Consider the following 20,847-nt stretch of genomic DNA (forward strand, 5'->3'; position numbering starts at 1 on the left):
CCTGTTGAGATTTTGTAAATATCTTCCACAGGAAGAGTATGAATTTCAAATGGATGGAATGAACACATTAGGTGGCTCCATTTGAATTTCATACACCCTCTGAGAAAGATTCAAACTTAATCTACTGAGGGAGGGGGAGTTTCAAATGGAGCTGCTAAAGCGTCCATTCTATTTAAAATCTATACTCCCCCATCTAAGGTACTTCCACAATCTTCCACAGGGGTAGTGTGGATTTTAAATGGAATAGCCCATATCTGCAAGGTTCTGCCAGCACTGGTAGGTTCCTAGGTGGAGGGTTTCTCCCTAGTTGCTCATGTCCTGTCCTACGAAAACAAAAAAACTCACTGAAAATGTCTTTATTTGGGGCAAAATGTTACACAAATCTTCAGATGTTCTGTGTCAATTCCCTGCCCCCTCCCCAACCCCTGCAGACAAGTAAACAAATTGTTAAGGCAGTACTCTGCCCAAATTTAAAGTGTCAGTTTTTACAACTGATTTGATCCCCCCAGTTGGCAATCCATAATCTTTATTAGGTCTAAAAAGATTTTTTGACCGACCCTAAAATCTGAAAAAATAGGGTTTTTTTTTAAATATTTGAATTGTCATATTTGGTATAAAACAAACAAAAATGTGAAAATGTTTTGCCTGTTTGTAATTCGTACTGCACAACTCTCAAGCCTAAAAAAACCCAATAAATGATTGTTTACCATGGTATTTTGTGGTGAGCTTGATGTGACAAAATAAAGAAAATGTAAACCAACCCCGACTTTGGAGCTCTAAGGTCAATACATTTTTTAGGCCTCAACAAATTTGTCCTCCTATGATTGTAACAAGCAAATAACTAAATCTGTTTATCTGGACCTGTTTTTTTGTGATGGTTACAGTATTTTTGTGACCGAAGATGCATCTGGATATGGTGTGATACTGAAACCATCACAAAACGTCACATCCAAATGAACAGATTGATAGAATTCTTTGTTACTTCAATCCTAGCTAGATGATTGACAATGTTCACATGTTACTCCATGTCCATCTGACACCAGTGATATTATCACTATGAACATTATATGAACAGTTATTTTAATGGTGACCATCTGTCAGTGTCAATCTTGACCCACTTTGTGCAGGTGTGCGAGTTGGCCAATCGAGAGTCAAAGTGCTGAAATTTGGAGTAACAAAAAGTAAGAAATCAGCAATTGCCTGAAAACTGGCATCCCTGATTACAAAAGTTCAGAGATGCCACTCAGTTTCACTCAAACAACTTGAAACTGGTCATAAAAACCTGAAAAAGCACACAAATAAAGCAATACATAAAATAAAAATGTGGGAATTTGGACTCTCAAAAAACCTGAATTCAGGCCAAAACCTGAAAAGTGGCATCTCTCAACATTGTGTATAAAAGATGAATATAGTTTATTCATTACATTAGAATGTCCATTGAAAGATAACTATTCAGTGTAAGTCCACAAAAATATTTAGGCAAGAAGTTAATTGCAATATTTATTACAGAACTCGAGGCAACCTTTTGAATATACATCTTGTGTTGCATCTGAACTTGCCATATAATGTATGTCCATGATCATTTTTGTCACATCTTTCTATCCGTAAGTTGTTGCAATACAAAGCACAAGCCCAGCTTCTTCATCTTGGTTCATGATATATTCTATCACCACTAGGCATCCATATGTTGCAAGTTTCATTTTTGTCACCTTTGGCTGTCCATAAGTTGTATAGGAGCCAGTATTTTGTTTTTACATGTCTCAACCACCCTGCCGTTCATGATCATCTCATCAAGGATCATGTGCATTTTTTCAACGTTGTACATCAGCTGAGGTAACAAGTTAAGGAAATTTAATGAGAATGATACAGTGCCCAGATTGCCCATACTAAAATCACTAGATTCTAGATTTTTATTTAAATTTAAATAAGTTTTGGCCCGGGAGTAGGTTATTGGGAGACTTTGCAATGTTTCCTCCTTGCATTTCAAACTGGGATGATGAAATCATTTTTATTACCCGGTTTGACTTTTCAGTATCATGCCATAAAGGTAGGTGTATTTTTTAGGATTTGAAGGTGTATCAGCTCTTAACTCAAAATAACTTAGGCAACAACTTGAACAAGCAACAAGATTTAAATAAGTGTGCTAGTTGGATTGAAAAGGTTGTAGAGCTTTCATCCAATGTAAGGGACTTCTTCACGACTCTGGACTTCTGCAGTTCTGAAGAAGTCAATGTCACACATGGTGAAAACTTGACAACCTTTTCAATTTCGACTGCACCAGAGGCTTACCAACTGGGGAGGGAGAGAAGTTGCCATCTGGCTTCAAATACCAGGACAAAATTGTAATATCTTCTCTTGGGTCCCTATTTTGGCCCATTTCAGGATAAAGACCTAATGTTTGCATGCAATTGTCCCAATAAAGTCACTTTAGTACGTAGCAGATCAGCGTGACAATTTGGACATTTTGCCCCCTCTGGCTAGGCATACAGCCACAGTACGCCCCCTGACGGCACAACCCTTGAAACCTTATTTCTTGTTATGGATTCCTGTCGTGAAAGCCTCTTTACTTAGGCAACATTGTCTTCATTTTGCTGTCACATTACATACATATTTTTACCTTGGAATTTAATTAAAGGATACATCCAGGTCAGTCTGAAATGTAAACAATACAGAAAAATACTGATTAATGATTTTTACTTCATTAAGGGATCTAAAATGGCGTTTATTGCGTTTCGACAGTATTTTTGTAGGACATGAGAGCACCTCAGACCTATCGAATTGCATTCTGAATCTGAAGCATGTCTTTCTGATATCAAATAATTTTCATTTTTGAAAATCACAATATAATACAAATTTTATGACAAATTATAAAAATTTGATATTTTTCAAATTTTGATATACAACAGTCCTCGAAGTAAATTATATAAATCTAATGATATATTCTTAAAGTGTATGTAGCAGGGAGGAAAAGCCGACGGTCAATTGAAAATTTTGACCTTTCATATTGAAGATATGGATTTTTTTCCCAAAAGACCTATTTTTTTTGGTGTTTTGGGAAAAAATCCATATCTTCAATACTAAAGGTCACAATTTTCATTTGTTCGTCGGCTTTTCATCCCACCTACACACACTTTAAGTATAAATCATCAGGTTTATAAAGTTTACTTCAAGTACTGTTTTTATCAAAAATATCAATTTTTAATGATATGCCATAAAATGTGTATTAAATTGCGAATTTCAAAAATCAAAATTATTTGATATCAGAATGACATTCTTCGTATTCAGAATGCAATTCGATATGTCTGATGTGCTCTGATGTCCCAAAATAAATACTGTCCAAAGCGTTCATACCCCAGCCCTTAATTGAGTAACCATGGTAACTTAAATTTGCATTGAATCTTCTCACTTCAAATGCTTGAGATATTCTTCAGCATGGTTTAATTCAATTCTCCTGAGATATTCTTCAGCATGGTTTAATTCTCCTGTGTTATAAGGCAGGGTGTGTTAAAAATTGATAAGGGCCCATAGATTTTCAGACCCAAAGACCGAAATGGCCCTTGAAAAATTTGACATATTTCCAGCACTGCCGATAAATAACCAAAATATATGGTGATTTCTCTAACTAAGTTAACTGATCTTTTTCACTTTATGTGTCAATTTTAAACTTTGAGTTTGGGATCATAAAAATATACGAGGGCCCAAAGATAACCTAAGGGCCCGATTTGAAAAAATTTCTATTACCAACTGGGAAGTATTCCAATGACAAAAGTTGCAGTGCATAAAATTCATAAAATTCTCTTATTAATTGCAAAGCAAATAAATTATTGCACAATACCTAAGTATACCGAACCATGTTTCTATTTAAAGGAGTATTTTGTGATCTTAGCATCCTCTTTTTATGACATTTTTCAATACATATCAACGAAAAAAGCTTATTCCCAAAATTTCAGTTGATTCCGATTCTGCGTTTGCGAGTTATGCATGATTATGTGTATTACACTGCTCCATAGACAATGCGTTGTAATTTCATTCTGGTATACCACAACGAAATTCAAATTTCACGATATCTTTGCTAAACGAATTAATCTGCAAGAAATATTTTGTACATAAACAGAGGTTTCCATTGATATAAAAATCTCATTTTTTTTAGAGAAAAGTGGGGGGATGAGGCTGTGGATCACAAAATGCCCTTTTAATATTTTGTTTTCAAACTTTCTTATTCAGGTAGGTTTGTATTCTACATCTATGCAAATAATACTCACAGCTTAGAAAAACACGTAAACAATAGTGAACTTTTTACTTGATTTGAATTGATTAACACTTACCACTTTAGGGATGTACTTGTCAATGGTTTCCACAATCAGATGTATTAATTCAAGGGTAGCAACTTCATTCTAATATATAGAAAAAAAAAGTCAAAAAGTTGACATTTTGCATCTATTTTTATATCTAACATTGGGGCAGACACTCAAACTTGCAAATGTACAGACACGGCCCCTTGTGTGCACACAGAGCTACTCTACAAGATCCTCAAAAGGACAAAGTCTCACACATACACTCCCCACACACATCGTCATCATCCCTATATCTTCGTGTCAAAAATTGCCGTGATAGTACAGCGACTCCTCTCGTTTTTCAACAGCTACGCATCGCGATTTTGTTCGAGATAGGCCGAGCGACTCAGGCTAAGCATACCATGACTATCATATGAGATACACACAGAGTTTCTATATTCTACACATTATTACGATTTGTGCATGCTCTAGTACCCCATATGATGTTTCTATTACAAGAAAATCGATTTGTTTTCAGGTAAAACCAGGGTTATGTTTCCAGTACACTCACTCGAAAAGCAGTACACTAATTAGCGGGGCCTTGCAGCTTGCTGTGGATATCTTTTACTGCATTTTATAAGTAAAGATTTTGAAATCCAAAGTAAAAATTGTGATATATTTAATTTTGAGAATTACAATTCTACTTTATAGGTATAAAGGAACACGTTTAGCCCATTCAGTTAAGTTCCAGGTGTAAGCCCTATAACACAATGCATATGTAAACTTTCATTATTTGTGTCAATAATAGAATATTGATTTCAACGGAGTATTGAGCTGTATGGAAAAAAATATTTATAATACAGAGTGTTGACACTGTGCCACATATACCCATCACCAACACCTATACACCAACACATACACTCCCTTATATCACAGCCACACATCATTAGGGCAGACACCCAAACTCACAAATGTACCGACACGCCCACCCCTTGTGTGCACACAGAGTGACTCTACAAGATCATACACAAAAGCCCCCAGACTCACACATACACTCCCCACACATACCCATCACCAACACCCACACACCAACACATAGACTCCCTTATATCAGTCTTTCTATAAACTATAAACATGTGTCCTCAGAAAGGCGATGTGTAAACTAAAATATCCTAGGAATGACTTGGTGTGCTGGACTAGATTGGAAAGCAGACTAGATCTGGTTGGCCTGTGAGGTACCATTGCCTTCTATGCTTGAATGCTTGTCATACATTATCATATAAGAATGTGTCTCACCTCATCGTCATCTATCCCGATGATGAAATACAGCGCCAGGTAACGTCTATACACAATCTTATAGTCTTCATAATCTAGGAATGAACACTGAAAGCAATATGACATGATAATTATAATTTTCTTTTGTTCTTAACGCTTTCTTCCTATGACAACATACATTGCAGATGCAGTGAACAAAGAGAAGCTAAACTGATTAATCCTAATGCCCGAAGGCCTTTTTGGCAACTGGAAGGGAAAGAAAGGAGAAATAAAGAGAGAAAACAAACAAAGAAGTTGTTTGCTCTGGGTGGGATTCGAACCCGAGACCCCTCGCATGCCAAGCAGTAGGCCGACGACACTTAGTCAAGGGTCTTACGCTGGCCGGGCCAGCAAATTTGTGCCAATATATCACTTTTAGGGTGATTGCATCATGAAGTTGTTTGTAGTATTAATGTTATACTGGTCCACATTTGTGACACTTTCTATTGGAATTTTAATGTTACACTGGTCCAACATTTGTGACACTTTCTATAATTCTCGCTATTCGCAATAAGGGCGCCGCCAGCGGTTTGCGATGTAATCGTGATGTATCATGGGAAAAGGTCGACATTCAAGTCCGCGCAATACGAATATTACCATGCTATTACATGTTTGTACATAGGAACACATGACAATATTTTTTTAGTTTGTCAAAATAAAGGTGTTACACGCGAATCGATACTCAATAATACTTAATAATGTGATTTGAAATGTGCACAATTAATTTTTTCTCTATCGATTTGCGTGTAATACCGTTATATTGACAAACTAAAAAATATTGTCACGTGTTCCTATGTAATAGCATGGTAATATTCGTATTCGCGGACTTGGATGTCGACCTTTTCCCATGATACATCACGATTTTTCCCATGATACATCGCAAACCGCTGGCGGCGCCCTTATTGCGAATAGCGAGAATTGGATTTTAATGTTACACTGGTCCAACATTTGTGACACTTTTTAAACATCTCTGATTCTAGTAAGTATTGTAAATTTGACCTAATGAGTACTCTCCCCTAACAGTGACAAATGTTAGCTTAGGCTAACATGGCTAAAGGCCCCCTTTTCAATGCATCTGAACAATCAAATTCTGTCCAATGGCTAAATAAAATTTAATTTAATTTTTAATAATTAGGCCTAAAGCAATAAGTTTGTATTGTTGTGAAAGCACCAAAGTCATGGTGGTCAATCAGAAAGGGGCAATATACAATATTTTTTAGACCATAAGCGTACACAAGTAACTAGGCTTATGACATATATGACGGCGGCGTATAGGAAGAAGCAATATAAATGCGAACAGAAAAGCCTCGGAATATATTGTCAACAAATCGGCGATTACAGATCATGTGCTGGAGCAAGACCACGTCATAGATTGGGATGAGGCTAGGGTACTGGGCAAAGAGACAGACAGATACAAACGTTGGATCAAAGAGGCAGTAGCAATCAGAAAGCAAGCGACTACCATGAACAGAGACGAGGGACAATACAATCTCAGTCACGTGTTTGACGATCTTCTCAAGAAAAGTACATCTGGCGAACGCGTTGCTATAAAGCAACGAGCATCCTTTGCGGTAAACAGAAGATCATCACAACATCAACAGTGTGGAAAAAGGAGTCTGCTAGACTTCGAAATGTCCACAGTGAATACTGTTTTATTGGACTAGAACTATGAAACCTTGTTATAATTTTCAATAACAGTCCTGATGAACATGTTCAGTGAAGAAGCAACATAGCTGAGGAACTAAGTAGCACTTCTTTGTTCCCCATGGATCATACCTGTCCTGGAGCCCTGGCTAATATTCTTCTGATAACATCACCTTCTAAGGTTGGTCTCTCAGTCAATTCAATAGGCATATAGTAGTGAGATAGCCGCGTTTGACCTTGTTTGGTGAGGATCAAAACAAACTTGATCATTGTTTCTTCTGGTTACATCATTTTTACATCATGGTTACATCATTTTTATGTCTGAAAGGAAAGCAAAGGAGTCATGGGTTAGAAACTGGTGTGGGTAATCATGCGCATATATTTTTTTGGGGCGTGAGCACCCTGGGGTAAAAGATGAGGGCGGCCAAAACGAAGGGGCGGCGGAAGAAGAAGGGGCGGCAAAAAGAATTAGGGCAGCAAAAAGAAGGGGCGGCAAAAACAATTAGTAAAGAAAAAGTATAAAAATTGTGAAAAAATGGTACTATACATCAAAATGTGTTGCTTTTAGGGTGCTAGCGCCTAAATTGTTTTTTTTTTTTTTTGCCCTTTTTTTTTTTTTTTTTTTGCTCTTCACTTTTTCAAACCACCAAAAAAAAATTAGGTCAACCTTTTCGGGCTGTTGAGGAAGGGGCCAAAATTGAATTTTCTTCAGGCCCCCCGGGGTAGGAGCGGCCACGGTACGCCACTGGTAATCAAAACATCCAAAATAGAAAGCAAAATTAAACCTTTACACTACTCAAATTTGGTACATTCACCGGATCACATTTTTTCTCGGATCGACTTGGAATTCTCGGAGAATTTTACTAGGGTACATACTACTATTGAGCTACAATATCAGTAAGATCGGCGCCAATAAAAGGATTAGGGATTAATCTAATGTGATAATCACAACCAGGCACATGTAGCTTCCACGAGTGCAGAGACAGAGAGGGAGAGCCCATCCAGGCTCAGTGCACCTTAAGGGCACACAACTATGAATCAACTGGCGTAACTACCTCTTTCTCTCTTTTTGTTTTTTTTAAGAAAAAAAAAAAAAAAGATCACTTTCCTCACAAGGAAGTGAGGATAACACTACTAAACAACTACTACTAACAACTGACTTGCAGAAACCAACCTAACAGCTTATGTGAATGAAGACACTGCTGGTTAGAACACTCAAAATAGGCAATGTGCCAACAGTCAATAACATCAACAGTTCAAGAGTCTTTTTGTCTGCAATGACAAACTGACATTCAACATGAATGTAAAATGGTTCAAAGTTCAAAGAAGTAAGCGTCAGTTCCAGAGTTTTCTTTTAGAATTCCAAATGACATACGTAAATCAGTTCAAAGTTCAATGAAGTGACCATATAGGAGGACACCGATGATGGATTAATGTCATAGTACACAGTGACCTGTCCATTTAGTTTAACACATAGTCTTTCAGGTGCTCAGGAAGTTTGTGAGGGCGCGCGGAACGCCTTTGTGTGAGCAATGGTGGCATGATCTCGGGGCCAACCATACTAGCTTGGGGGATACTTTCACTAACCTCACTGCTGTTACCGGTACATGGATTAGACTGTGCAACCAAACCGGAGGTATTGCTGGAGCTATGACCGCTATCGCGCAAGGGATCGCGAGGATCTGACTCAGAACTGGGGTGCGAGTGATTAGCATTCCTGGGCAGGGGTCACAAGTAGCAGGTGTGGACAACTCGCCAGGTATGAAAGGAGGCTCTGGAGGAGTACATTCAGGGACCACTTCAACAAACTCGGAATCCTCGGTGGGTGGAGACGACTTGGGAAAGGGACGAGAATCCAGGTCAGGATAATACTGGACCTTAAAGCACTCAGATTTCTTGATACGATAAGAAGTATTCGAAGCTGAGAACCCACAAATTTCTTGGATGTTGCACCATGGGCCTTCGATAGTAGTGACTAAGTAGCGATCTCTAGCATGAGATTTCTTGCGATCTGAGTAGAGGTAGACAAGATCACCAACCTCCAACTCTGCTGCTGGGGAGGCAGAGGCTAATGGGGCCTTTGAATGAGCACTGTGTGGGTGGTTGGCTTTTCGCAAGGCATGCTGGGCCTGAATCATTTGACAATCAGTGAAAGGAACCTGCTCATTGGTAAACTGGTCTCGCTGAAACCACATCTCACGGGCTGAAAGACCTCGGGATCTGATGCGAGTATTAAGGGCTGCAGTAGCAATGGCAAGTGATAATGCTGTAGCGGACCACCTGTAGAATCTTGTCTGAGCAACTCATCTTCAAGCTCACGAATGGCTTTCTCAGCAACAGGATTCTTGTTATTATTTTTAATCTGACCGATCTCAACCGATAGATGGTAGCGATGTGAGAAGTTTGTCATTGGCGAGTCGAACAAACCCTGGTGCTGGGTCAATACGAATGACTGCAGGGGGGCCATCAAGGGGACGAAGTTCAATGCACAATTGAATCAGGGCATCACGCATAGCGTGCCATGTTGTTCATTCTCGACAATGCAAGAAGCTGTGTAGGGCGTTGAGGTTTCGCGCAGCACAAGGACTAGCTGGCGGCTACGCTTCAGGATATCAGCTGCAAAAGAAATGCCAACTGCATCGGGAGGGTCACTTGAGGACTGCTCGATCAATGTCTTAGGGGCATTGGACAGAGAAGCACACTGGTGACAAGTTGATGTCACTTGATCAATAGCCTTGTCCATATCAAGAGCATAAAAGTAGCGCTGGGTCACCAAACTGAGCTGATGTTTGGAGGGATGGTCAAGTTGGATGTGCAGGGCAGTGAGAAGACCATTTAAGACCTGTCTGGGAACAACAATACAATCGCGAGTTGGGGACAATGGTTGATCACGACGAACAACAAGTAGGCCATCTCTAGCGATAGATGCAACCTGCAAATAGCGCTTCACATCTTTGACAGAAGTAGCTTTCTTTGAAGGGCGAGTGCCCTGAACTAGATGAGCATGTGTTCGTCGCAGATCTGGGCATTCCTGCTGAATAGCATGCCAGGCTGCTTTGCTGGCAAAGGGAGCTTAGCTTTCCCGGACAGAATGTCATGTGCGGAAACACGAAGGACAGTTGCTTCCTCTTCACGTTTGATAAAGGAGCATATTTGACAAGTGGGCTCAGTGCAGTCAGGGGCATTACGACTAGCAAAGTCTGAGGGGTGTTAGCTGATCCTGCAAGATGACGAACAGATGCTTGGAAGCGACTGACAGTGGAGAGGAATGTGGACCTTGCGAGGACTGGCTGAAAACTCACCCGGCAGAGCTTTTCATATGCCTGAACACAAGGTTTGCTGTCAGTGAGGATACATGTCTTGTGTTTGGACTGAATAACATAGGGACTGAAGTGCTGGTGGAGGCAGAAATAGACAGCGCCTCAATTTACTTGGGGGGTAACCATGTTGGCTGTCGATCCCGCAATTTAGCACCGAAGAACCCGGCGAGGAAGAGGTAGTCATTGCGGGAAATACACAATGCCGACCCAAGGCTAGGTTTCTTCACGGATCCATCAGTAACGATCCAAAGCTGATCATTGGGATGGGGAAGTGTGACTGCCCTAGCGGAAGACAGTGCTGCTTGAGCCTTGTGAAAAGCAGTATGCAGACTATCAGACCATGTAAGCTCTTCAGTTGATTGGTGTCCTGCAATAGCATCATCTAATGGGGCTACCAGACTGGCACAATTCTGAATGACACGGGCCAGAACCTTGTATGCACCAATGAAGGACCGCATGCCACCAACTTTGCTTGGAGGCGAGCAGCTGGAAAGTGTGGCGATGCTATGGGGCTAGCACAAAGGGTTCCATTTGACCAAATCCAACCCAGAATTACTGTCTTTTGGGGCAAATGACTGTTTTGGAAGCAGAAAGACGTAACCCAGACTTAGACAAAGCTTGCAAAACTTGGACGCCAATTCTCAACAAGTTCATCCACAGTATTACCACCACAGTACAAGTCATCAGCGAGTTTTGCTCGACACCTTTCTCTAAGAGGTCACCAAGGACACGACACATCAGTTCCTCAAGGGCTGTTTCAGAACCTGGCACACCCATGGCACACCGTGTATACACACGCACCCCACGAAAGGGAGTTGCGACACCACAGTATTTCATGGACTCATGGGATAAAGGGATTTGGTAGAAAGCACTAGTCAAGTCAGTGGCAATCAAATACTTCCATTTGGCAATTGAGCGCAATGTTGAGTCCACATTGGGCATTAGAGAGGGTTGTGGCTTGCTATATCTACCGACATCAGCAAATGCAGTGACCAGGCGAAAGCCTCCATTAGGCTTCTTGACAAGAAAGGACGGGTTAAGGTATTCGACACACACCGACATCTTCAGGTCTAGCAAAGACGCCTGCTTTTTCAAGCTGATCAAACTTTGATTGCAACTCTTGGAGTTTATCCTGTGCATACAATGGGAGACGACCTTTGCGTGGGGGGGTTGGACCGGTCCCATATTAACCACAGATTTGAAAGGGCCGACAGCACCATTGTAACCTGGGAAACTAGGGTCAAAAACCTCATCGTACTCATCGAGAAGACTGCGAAAGTTGGATTGCTCACAAGTGCCAAGTATACCATCTGGGTCAAGGGCAACAGCAGCTGAGTAGTTAACCGGTGAACTGGGCTTTGGGACACTGACTGATGCTGCTGCAGCAGTGTGTGATGGCTTAGAAGTTAGTGATGGTGAAAAAACAGTGTGTATCTGGCCAAGATGTTCATGCTTTCTGATGACAAGTGGCACACCAGTATTGTTGGGAATGCGAACCCTGCCTGCAATACTTGTGATTACATCAGGCTTGGGCCAGGCTTGTTTGGGCGGTAGGAACCTACCGACGCGGGGTATCAACACGGGGCTCAATGGCAAAAGTAGCATCTGATTCAACAATGTCTGCAGGGAGATTTACCTCAACGTATGAGCCTGGCCATATGGTAGTGTTTTGAGAAGGTCCACGAAGTATATGGGCACGACGAACAGTGTGCTGGGATTTGGGGCTCTTGTTGGCGCCATAAGTGATAATTGTACCATCTGTCAAGATGATTTGGTTCTTAGCAGGGCTTAATTGCAACATCATTGCATTTCATGAAGGGAATACCTGCAAGGATTTCTTCGTCAAGGTCTCTAACAACTAGACCTTTAAAGACAAAGGAGTGTCTGTCACGAGTAAAGGTGAGGGTTGTTTCCCCAACTACCGTAAGAGGGGATGACCCATCAGCTTGACGGGCAGACTGCGAACTCTGATGAATGGGGCATCCTAATCGTTGGACAGTGTTTTCACGAATGAGATTACCAGTGGATCCACTGTCAATGGTGATGCGGACCGCATGGTGCTTGTGGAATGCATCTACATAAGGAGACTGATCAACATGAATTCGCAGCGCTGTCTGAACATTGGGCTTCAGTCAGTCTTCAGTCTTTATGCTCCTAAATAAAGCAGATAGCTTGTCCAAGGAGAAATGTGCTGCTCAAAACACAGGTGCAGATGTGCCAATAGTGCAGGATATGTACAAGATGTGCGAGTAAAATGAACTCTAGATGCTTAGAGAACCTGGTGGACTGCAGAAGGCTGTAAAGCTCTAACTGCAGGGAGTGCTGCTGACTGGAAGGCTTGGACTGATGTTGATGTTACAGCTTCCACAGGCAGGCAGTTCCAAATTGGTATTGTGCGAATGAAGAATGAATACTTGTAAGTGTCCCGAGATGCTCGGATGGGCTGATACCGGAGATGGTGGGTTAATCTCCCAACGGTTGGATGCAGTTTGATGATGGGTGGAAAGTTGACATTTATGAGTCCATGATGTATTTTGTGGAACATTGAACACTGAATGAACAGTCTCCTTGTTTTAAGAAGGTCCAGATCTAACTGGTGAAGTAGTGGTGTGACGCTAGCCCGCCTATCAAAGTTTCCACAAATAAATTGGGCTGCTTGGCGCTGGACTGTTTCAAATGACTTGATGTCCCTAGATGTATATGGGCTCCATGCTGATGCAGCATATTCAAGCTGAGGTCTTACTAAACTTTGGTAAGCCTTTAGTTTCACCTTCTGTGAGCATGGTCCAAGATTTCTTCGGATGATGCCAAGGGTACTCACTGCCTTAGATCGAATGTTAGCAATGTGCTCTTTGAAAGTCAAATCACTGGAAATGGTGACTCCAAGATATTTGTGACTAGCAACTTTTGGATGACTTGTTCAGCTACAGAGTAATTGAAGACAGACTGCTGCTTTTTACGGGTGATGGTGAGATGTTGACATTTTGATGCATTGAAGGCCATTTGCCAACTGTCAGCCCATGCAAAGACAGCTTGCAGATCTTGCTGTAATATCTGATGATCTTCGGGTCCCCGGATTTCTCGGTATAGGATGCTATCATCTGCGAATAATCTGATGTTGGACTTTATCCCACTTGCAATATCATTAATATATATCAAGAAGAGTGTAGGACCAAGGACAGATCCTTGTGGGACCCCTGATTGTACTGGGGCCCAAGCTGAGCACTGACCATTGATGTTAACAGACTGTTTGCGATCTGACAAGAAGCCTTGTATCCATTTGAGTGTTCTTCCCCTGATGCCACAATGGTCTAGCTTTGTGGCCAATCTATGATGAGGGACCTTATCAAAGGCCTTACTAAAGTCCAGCAACAGGACATCCATTTGCCCACTTCTATTCAAGCATTCTGCCCAGTCATGAACTGCCTCGATAAGTTGCATCTCGCAGGATCTTTTTCCGGAAGCCATGCTGGTTGTCTACTATGATGTCATTTGCAGAGAGATGTTTGGACATGTGTGATAGAACAATATGCTCCATTATCTTGCATGAGATACACGTCAAACTGATTGGCCTGTAATTTGCTGGATTGGATTTGGTACCTTTTTTGTATATCCCAGTCACATGAGCTTTCCTCCAGTCATCTGGAAGCTGGCCAGTCGCATACGATTGCCGAAAGATATAATGCAACATTGGACCTATCTCAGTGGCATAGTCGTGAAGAAGTCTGGCAGGAATGCTATCAGGTCCCCAGCTTTAGATGTGTTTAACTGCGCCAGTTGTTTAATCACTCCAGCCAGTTCGATGTCTAAGTCATCTATGCTGGAGAATGGCGAGGGGCCCTTGTCAGGTACGGATGTCAGGTCTTCATGTGTAAAAACCGATGAAAACTGTCTATTTAGCGCCTCCGCTTTTGATTTGTCAGATGTAAAAGACTCTCCATCAACTACCAAGGTAGGTATGCCAACAGCTTCCGCCTCAGTGATCTTATAAATGACCAAAATGTTTTCGGACTGGTATCAAGACTAGGCCCTAAGATTTCTTCCATGTAGTGATGGTACGATTCACGGAGTAATTTGGTTACATGATTACGCTGTTTCTTGTAAGAGCTCCAGAGTCTCTCAGATTTGGATTTTCTTGCAGCACTGTATAATTTGTCCCGTTTCCTCATATGCTTGATTATATGATGGTTTATCCAGGGGTGGGATGGTTTCCCCTTGGACATATGATGGGGGACAGACTTTTCCATAGCTTCCAACAGAAACGTTTTAAACATATTCCAGTTTTCATTGACTGTTCTTGTGTCTGGCTTACTCTGATAATTGATAATCTTGGTGCTTGTGGAATGCATCTAGATAAGGAGACTGATCAACATGAATTCGCAGCGCTGTCTGAACATTGGGCTGCGCACTAAGGTCAGATTGGTCAACAAAGGCGCATGCTAAATCTGAGTCGCTGTCACAATCATCAAGGATGTTAAGCTGACGGCCGGGCCAGGTATTTTCTGTCCTTTTCAGGGAGGTCTGAGCACTCGCTTAAGAAATGCGCATGGTCATGCCGACCAGCTTGCTCACACAGAGGGCAGGATTTACCAAATGATTTCTTAGCTTTCAATATAGGCATCGGTCTACGCTGACTACTAGTGCGCATGCTGCGAGCAGCATCGTTTGAGCTCAGCTCATCCAGGAGCGAATCCAGAGCTTGAGAAATTTCGGCTTTGATAGAAGCCAAGGTGCGGGATCTTAGCTCTGTACCGTGCCGCTGCTTTACTAATCGGGGCAGATCAGGGTTTATAAGAGCGCAACCACGTTAACACTACAAAGTTTTCAAGTGTAGGCGTAATCTCCTCATCTTCATCGATGACTTGGTCATGGTGACTGATGCCGCCTCCTTCACGCATGAGGTTGTCTTGGTGAATGCTACTAGGCGCTGGTACAAGTCGGCCGTTCATCAGGGCCAAGGGTAATATTGTTGAACTCTAGGAAGTGGCCACCTGTTGTTTGGAAGCCAAAATGGAGACGGATGGCTTGCCATATTGTTTTCAGGCTGGTGCAGTTTTTGAGTATTGTATTTCGTGAGATAATTGGACAATAGTTGGCTATTTGTCCAAGCATAAGCTCAATGCAGCATTTTTCTGGACTGCTGTTTTCCTTTGGGCTTCCTGTATGTCCTCACCGTCGTTAGTGAGACCTCGAAGAGGGGAAGTTTTTGACTTTTTGCCCCATACCGCTCCTTCAACCAAGTAGGGAGAAAAGCTTGGGTCTAAGGCCAATTACAATTGATTCTTAGTTTCCTGTTTCCCGCCCGCGTCCAAAGTAGAGAATTGCAAAATATTTAATTATTTTATTTATATTTTGGATTTTCTCTTTAAAAATAACTTTAATGACTACCATTTGCTACTTTCTGACTTTGATCATATCATCTATAATGATGAATAAACATAGAACCTAATTGTACCATTACTTATGTATAAAATCAAACAGAGAAGTAAAATAATTAAATGCATGCTCCTTGTCAAAATGGCTTGATGTAGGTTGCGACCACTTATTTTAAAATAAAAGAAAATAAAAGATAATTAATAATTAATAATTAAAAGTCGCCTCATCCCTGGTTTTCAACCATGAAACAGGAAACTAAGAATTAATTGTGAAGGGCCTAATGACAGTGTATACTGGAGGTTATGTTTCCAGCTTTCAAATGAGTTTATTGTTTCGTTTCTTTGTTAGAGGCCATTGCTTGGCATACGATGTGTTGTGGCCATTGCTGATTGTTTTTACACTCGTGTATGTGAACCAGAATAAAAGCTAATATGCAGCCTTAAGCTTACTGTTTTAAGCTTACTGGTCGCTCACAGTCTTGTGAAAGATCACACATTTAGGGTTCAAGATGACCACCAATTTCGTCAGGAAGGTCAGCTGAGAGACTTCAGAGATGACTGGTTTGAATCCAAGCTGTCACCACGCCAATAAAAGGATTAGGGATTAATCTAATGTGATAATCACAACCAGGCACATGTAGCTTCCACGAGTGCAGAGACAGAGAGGGAGAGCCCATCCAGGCTCAGTGCACCTTAAGGGCACACAACTATGAATCAACTGGCGCGGAGTATGTTTCACCCAGGCAGTAGATTTTCACAAAATCACTACTTATTTGCTATTTCTTACTGTATAACTCTATAGACATTGAGATGACATCATAGCCAATATTTAAAACAATTTAGGTAGTTTGTTTAGACCCTCCAGAACATCACCAAACAGCAAGCAGTCTCCAATTGCTTACCATTATTTTTTGCTAAAGACATGTATTTAGTTAAATATTGATGATATATTTGAGTTGCTAAATTAAGGGGTAGGGGTAGCATTACATTATGGAGCATTTCCCTAGCTCTACTGCAACTCAATTTACTCAAATATCATTAATATGAATATTTTTAAACATTCATACATATACAATTTATACCGCGCATTTATATGTGTCTTTAGCAAAAATAAAGGTAACCAATTGGAGACTGCTTGCTATTTGGTGATGTTCTAGAGGGTCCACACAAACTACTAAAGTGTTTAATATTGGTTAGGATGGCATCTGAATGCCTACTTTTCCCAGATTGTTTCTACTGATTTCACTAGGCCAAGTAAAAAAAGAAACAAGTTTCTCGTCCGGACTTTTTCAAAAAAGGAGGAGGCAGGGCTTTACTATTTACTATTTTTCAATTTTTTGCTATTTTTTCCCAAGATGGCCACCATGCATGCCAAATATGGCTGTTCAATGTATAATTTAATCACTGATATTGTGCTATTTGAGTATACTGATGTTATGCGATGTATGACCAAACAAATGATTTGTATCATTTTTAGTCCACTTGCTAACTATGCTAAGCATGTTTCAAAATTCAGAAACAGTGAAAATGTACATTTGTTCAGCTTGACAATAGGTATATTCGATATAGGCCTACCCAATTTCCTGGTTTATATCCGATACTGAACATTGTTTTAAAAAAATTTTTAAACATTTTTTAAAAATGTTTTCCTACCCTTACACAAACTCTAACCCACCCCACACCAAATATACACCCACCCAAGCCCAACTAACCTTTAACCTAATCCAAAACCTTTGCCCTTACCCCCAAAAGGGAATTAGGGGAGAAATTGATTTCACCTGAAAATCGGACCTAGGCCTATATTTAATGTTTTAAAATGCATGAATGTGTTAACGTTTTAATTACTTTATTTTGCCTCAATTCATCGAAATTGTTATTTTCATCGCTAACAAAATAAAAGAAAACCTTTCACATAATTTTGGAAATTTAAAATTTTTCTAAAATTCTAAAAATACCAAAAAAAATACATTCGGGTGCAAAAGCTTTTTTCTTCTGGGTAAGAATGTTTTCTTACATGCAACAGCTTTTTTATTGCACGTTAGAAATTTGATATAAGCCATCATATACAAAATGCATGCATGGGCCTATTTATCACATTTCTAACCTGCAAGAAAAAAGCTGTTGCTGAAGAAAAAAATTCTTACCCAGAAGAAAAAAGCTTTTGCACTTGAATGTATATTTTGGGTATTTTTAGAATTTTTTTTTTAATTTCCAAAATTATGTGAAAGGTTTCTCCTTCCTATAATTAGCCATAAAAATTGCCATTTTGATGAGATGAGGCTAAATTAATAATTGAAACTTTATTAATATAATATATTCGTATTCATGCATTTACTAAGTTTAAGAGCTAAATATAGGTCCGATTTTGGGGTGAAATCAATTTTACCCTTAATTTCCTTCTGGGGGTTGGGGCAAGGGTATTTGGCTAGTTGGGCTTGGGTGGGTTTGTATACATGTAGTAAGGTTTGGGGTGGGTTAGAGTGGTGGAAGGTTAGGAAAAACAGTTAAAAATTTTTTTTTTTTTTTTTTAAATAGTAAATAGTTAAAAAAAGGAGGCGGCGGCCAAAAAGGAGGCGGGCGGGGACGAGAAACTTGTATTTTATTTTACTTGGCCCTATAGAGTTATACAGCAAGAAATAGCAAAAAAGTAGGGATTTTGTGAAAATCTACTGCCTGGGAGAAACATACTACTATCTTATTCTTACTGATATTTCAGCAAAATACTATACATGTATATGTACCCTAGTAAAATTCTACGAGAGTTCCGAGTCGATAAAAAAGTGTTTTTCGCCCCAGAGCTGTACCGTACGCAACACCCCTCCCCGTAAAATTTCAAAAGCGTGCCATAAAATGCTTGCCCCCTCTCGGCTTGCCAAAAATGACTTTCCCCCCTCTTGACATGCCAAAAATCTTTGCCACCCCCTTGCACATGCCACATATGCACACATGTGCGCGACTGAGCGCATGTGGGTGCTGTATATGGGTCGCTTTAGGCCCCCGGGAAGCTTGTGGATTTTAGGTGGAGCGATTACCGAATAGGGTGCAACTCTTAGACTACTAGACTGCCCTACCCAACCCCTAAACTCTGTAAACGAGGACTGAACTCAAGTCTAGCAAGTTGCACCCTATTCGGTAATTACATGTATACCTTTAGGGTTTTAAAAGGCTCAGATTGGGTATTTATCACCTTTTTTGTTCAAGATTTATGTGAAAACGATCATAGTTTAGGGCTCCGGTAGTCCAGCCTCAATTCATATCTATTGACTATTGTGTACCATTTCAAAGCTAAATTTATCTAGTTGAGTATAGTAATCAGTATGAATTCTGATGAAAAATTTAAATCATAACACAAAATCTTCCATTCATCAATTATTTAAAGCAGAAGTTGTCATCCAGTGATATTTCATAAAACAAAATTGTGTAAAATTGATCGCCGTGGTGAAAAATGATGCATTACGTATATACTTGCTTTTTTGTACAGTAAGGCATTAATTAATGATGGCCGCAGAAAAATGCAGAATTTGAAAAGAGACATAAATTGCCAATAACTTTGCTAATTTTTGATCTACCGTACAGACATGGTTGACCCCTCATTTTTTATTTTAAATAATCGCCTTTCTAGACCAAATAATTTCCATGTGAAATATGCTACTTTAGTGATCATCCCTATGTATTTCCGGGTAATGTAATCTCGGGCGGGTACCCGCAAGCCCGCCCGAAAATGCCAGTTTGTATTATAGTTATACATGTCGTAGGTTGGGGGTGGGTTAGGGGGCTATATAGTTTGCATCATGGATCAAATTTTTTTTTCAAAATAAAATTTTTTTCCTACCTACCGGTACCGTCCCAGTTTCTTTCAGCAATGTAACCGGAAACAAAAGATTATTTTTGTTAGGCCTAAGGAATAGGGATTGTCTTTGAAAGACAAGGAGGTCTCAAACAAAATGTGCCAAATCTGCCAATGTTTGCGCCATTCGCATTTTATTTTATTTCAGACATATTTAATTTAAAGAGGGTAGCCAAGATCAGTGGACCAGCACTGCTTTACACAGGGCACTCTGTAAACATCATGATGTACACTGTTTCATTAGTCTACGGTTTCTAAGTTCTGGCAGCCTGATGTACCGGTCTTCTGCAGCCTTTGTTTTTCTTGGGCGGCCACTTCTTGGTCTGTCTTTGACATCTTCGGTTTGATGAAACTTGGCTTTTAGCCTTTTCTAAAATTTCTGATATACAGCCGTTTTTGAAAATTTCCAAACTTTTTTTGGGGGGGGGGGGGAGTTTATATAAAGAATATATTTTAGCAAGACAATAGAAAGCATCTCATCACTTCCTGGACATGATATTTTTTGAAAATTTTTATTTCTGAATTTCAAAATATAAAAATATACCGGTACATACATTTCTGTATAAAACTGCATGAAGAAACCTCAAAAAGGAAGCAATGTACATAAATTAACCTGGTACATTTACTGCACTGTGCACATTATCATCAGATTATGAAATTTATTTTTTGCATGACATGCATGTGTAAGCTTATATGAGCAGCTAGCTGTGCACAAATATGAATTTATCACGCATTTATTTTTAAAATACTAGATCTGCATCCTGCTGCAGCAAATGTTAAATGCTCACTTTTGCCAAATGAAAGTGCACGACTAAGACATTTATATGATAGCTCCCAAAATGCACACAAGGCCAAAATCTTATTCCAACAGTAAATACATAACGAGCTGCAATCATCAACAACAGCACAGCTGAATGCATGCAACGATTCACGAATAATGACAGTTCAGGCTGTTGAATTCAGCTACTTCCGCATGTTTACGCCCTCGTGCGATTTGTAAACAAAACCAATAACTTGACGTCACAGTTACCTTGATCACGCATATTTAATTATGAATACAGTTTGAGGCATAA

General features: G+C 40.1%; 1 protein-coding gene across 1 annotated transcript; it reads right to left on the minus strand.

Moving 5' to 3' along the window:
* Positions 1 to 555: 555 nt before the first annotated feature.
* Positions 556 to 20,727, minus strand: LOC140156074 (uncharacterized). The gene is made up of 6 exons (XM_072179208.1): positions 20,563 to 20,727; positions 7,365 to 7,553; positions 5,571 to 5,657; positions 4,326 to 4,394; positions 2,641 to 2,652; positions 556 to 1,828 (listed from the first exon to the last, which is right to left on the minus strand). The coding sequence occupies exons 2-6, from the start codon at positions 7,500 to 7,502 to the stop codon at positions 1,706 to 1,708; spliced, it is 429 nt and encodes a 142-aa protein (XP_072035309.1). The 5' UTR covers positions 7,503 to 7,553; positions 20,563 to 20,727; the 3' UTR covers positions 556 to 1,705.
* Between the last annotated feature and the right edge of the window lie 120 nt (positions 20,728 to 20,847).

This window comes from Amphiura filiformis, chromosome 1 (genome assembly GCF_039555335.1).
Source record: "Amphiura filiformis chromosome 1, Afil_fr2py, whole genome shotgun sequence".
Classification (NCBI taxonomy): domain Eukaryota; kingdom Metazoa; phylum Echinodermata; class Ophiuroidea; order Amphilepidida; family Amphiuridae; genus Amphiura; species Amphiura filiformis.

Bases quoted from the DNA above. Each gene is read 5' to 3' on its own strand.
- LOC140156074 (XM_072179208.1), bottom strand. From the start codon at position 7,502: ATGATCAAGTTTGTTTTGATCCTCACCAAACAAGGTCAAACGCGGCTA. The intron at 5,658-7,364 runs GTATGATCCATG...TATTGCTTTCAG, and splicing joins TAGCCAGGGCTCCAGGACAG to TGTTCATTCCTAGATTATGA. The intron at 4,395-5,570 runs GTGAGACACATT...TCTATATATTAG, and splicing joins TCGGGATAGATGACGATGAG to AATGAAGTTGCTACCCTTGA.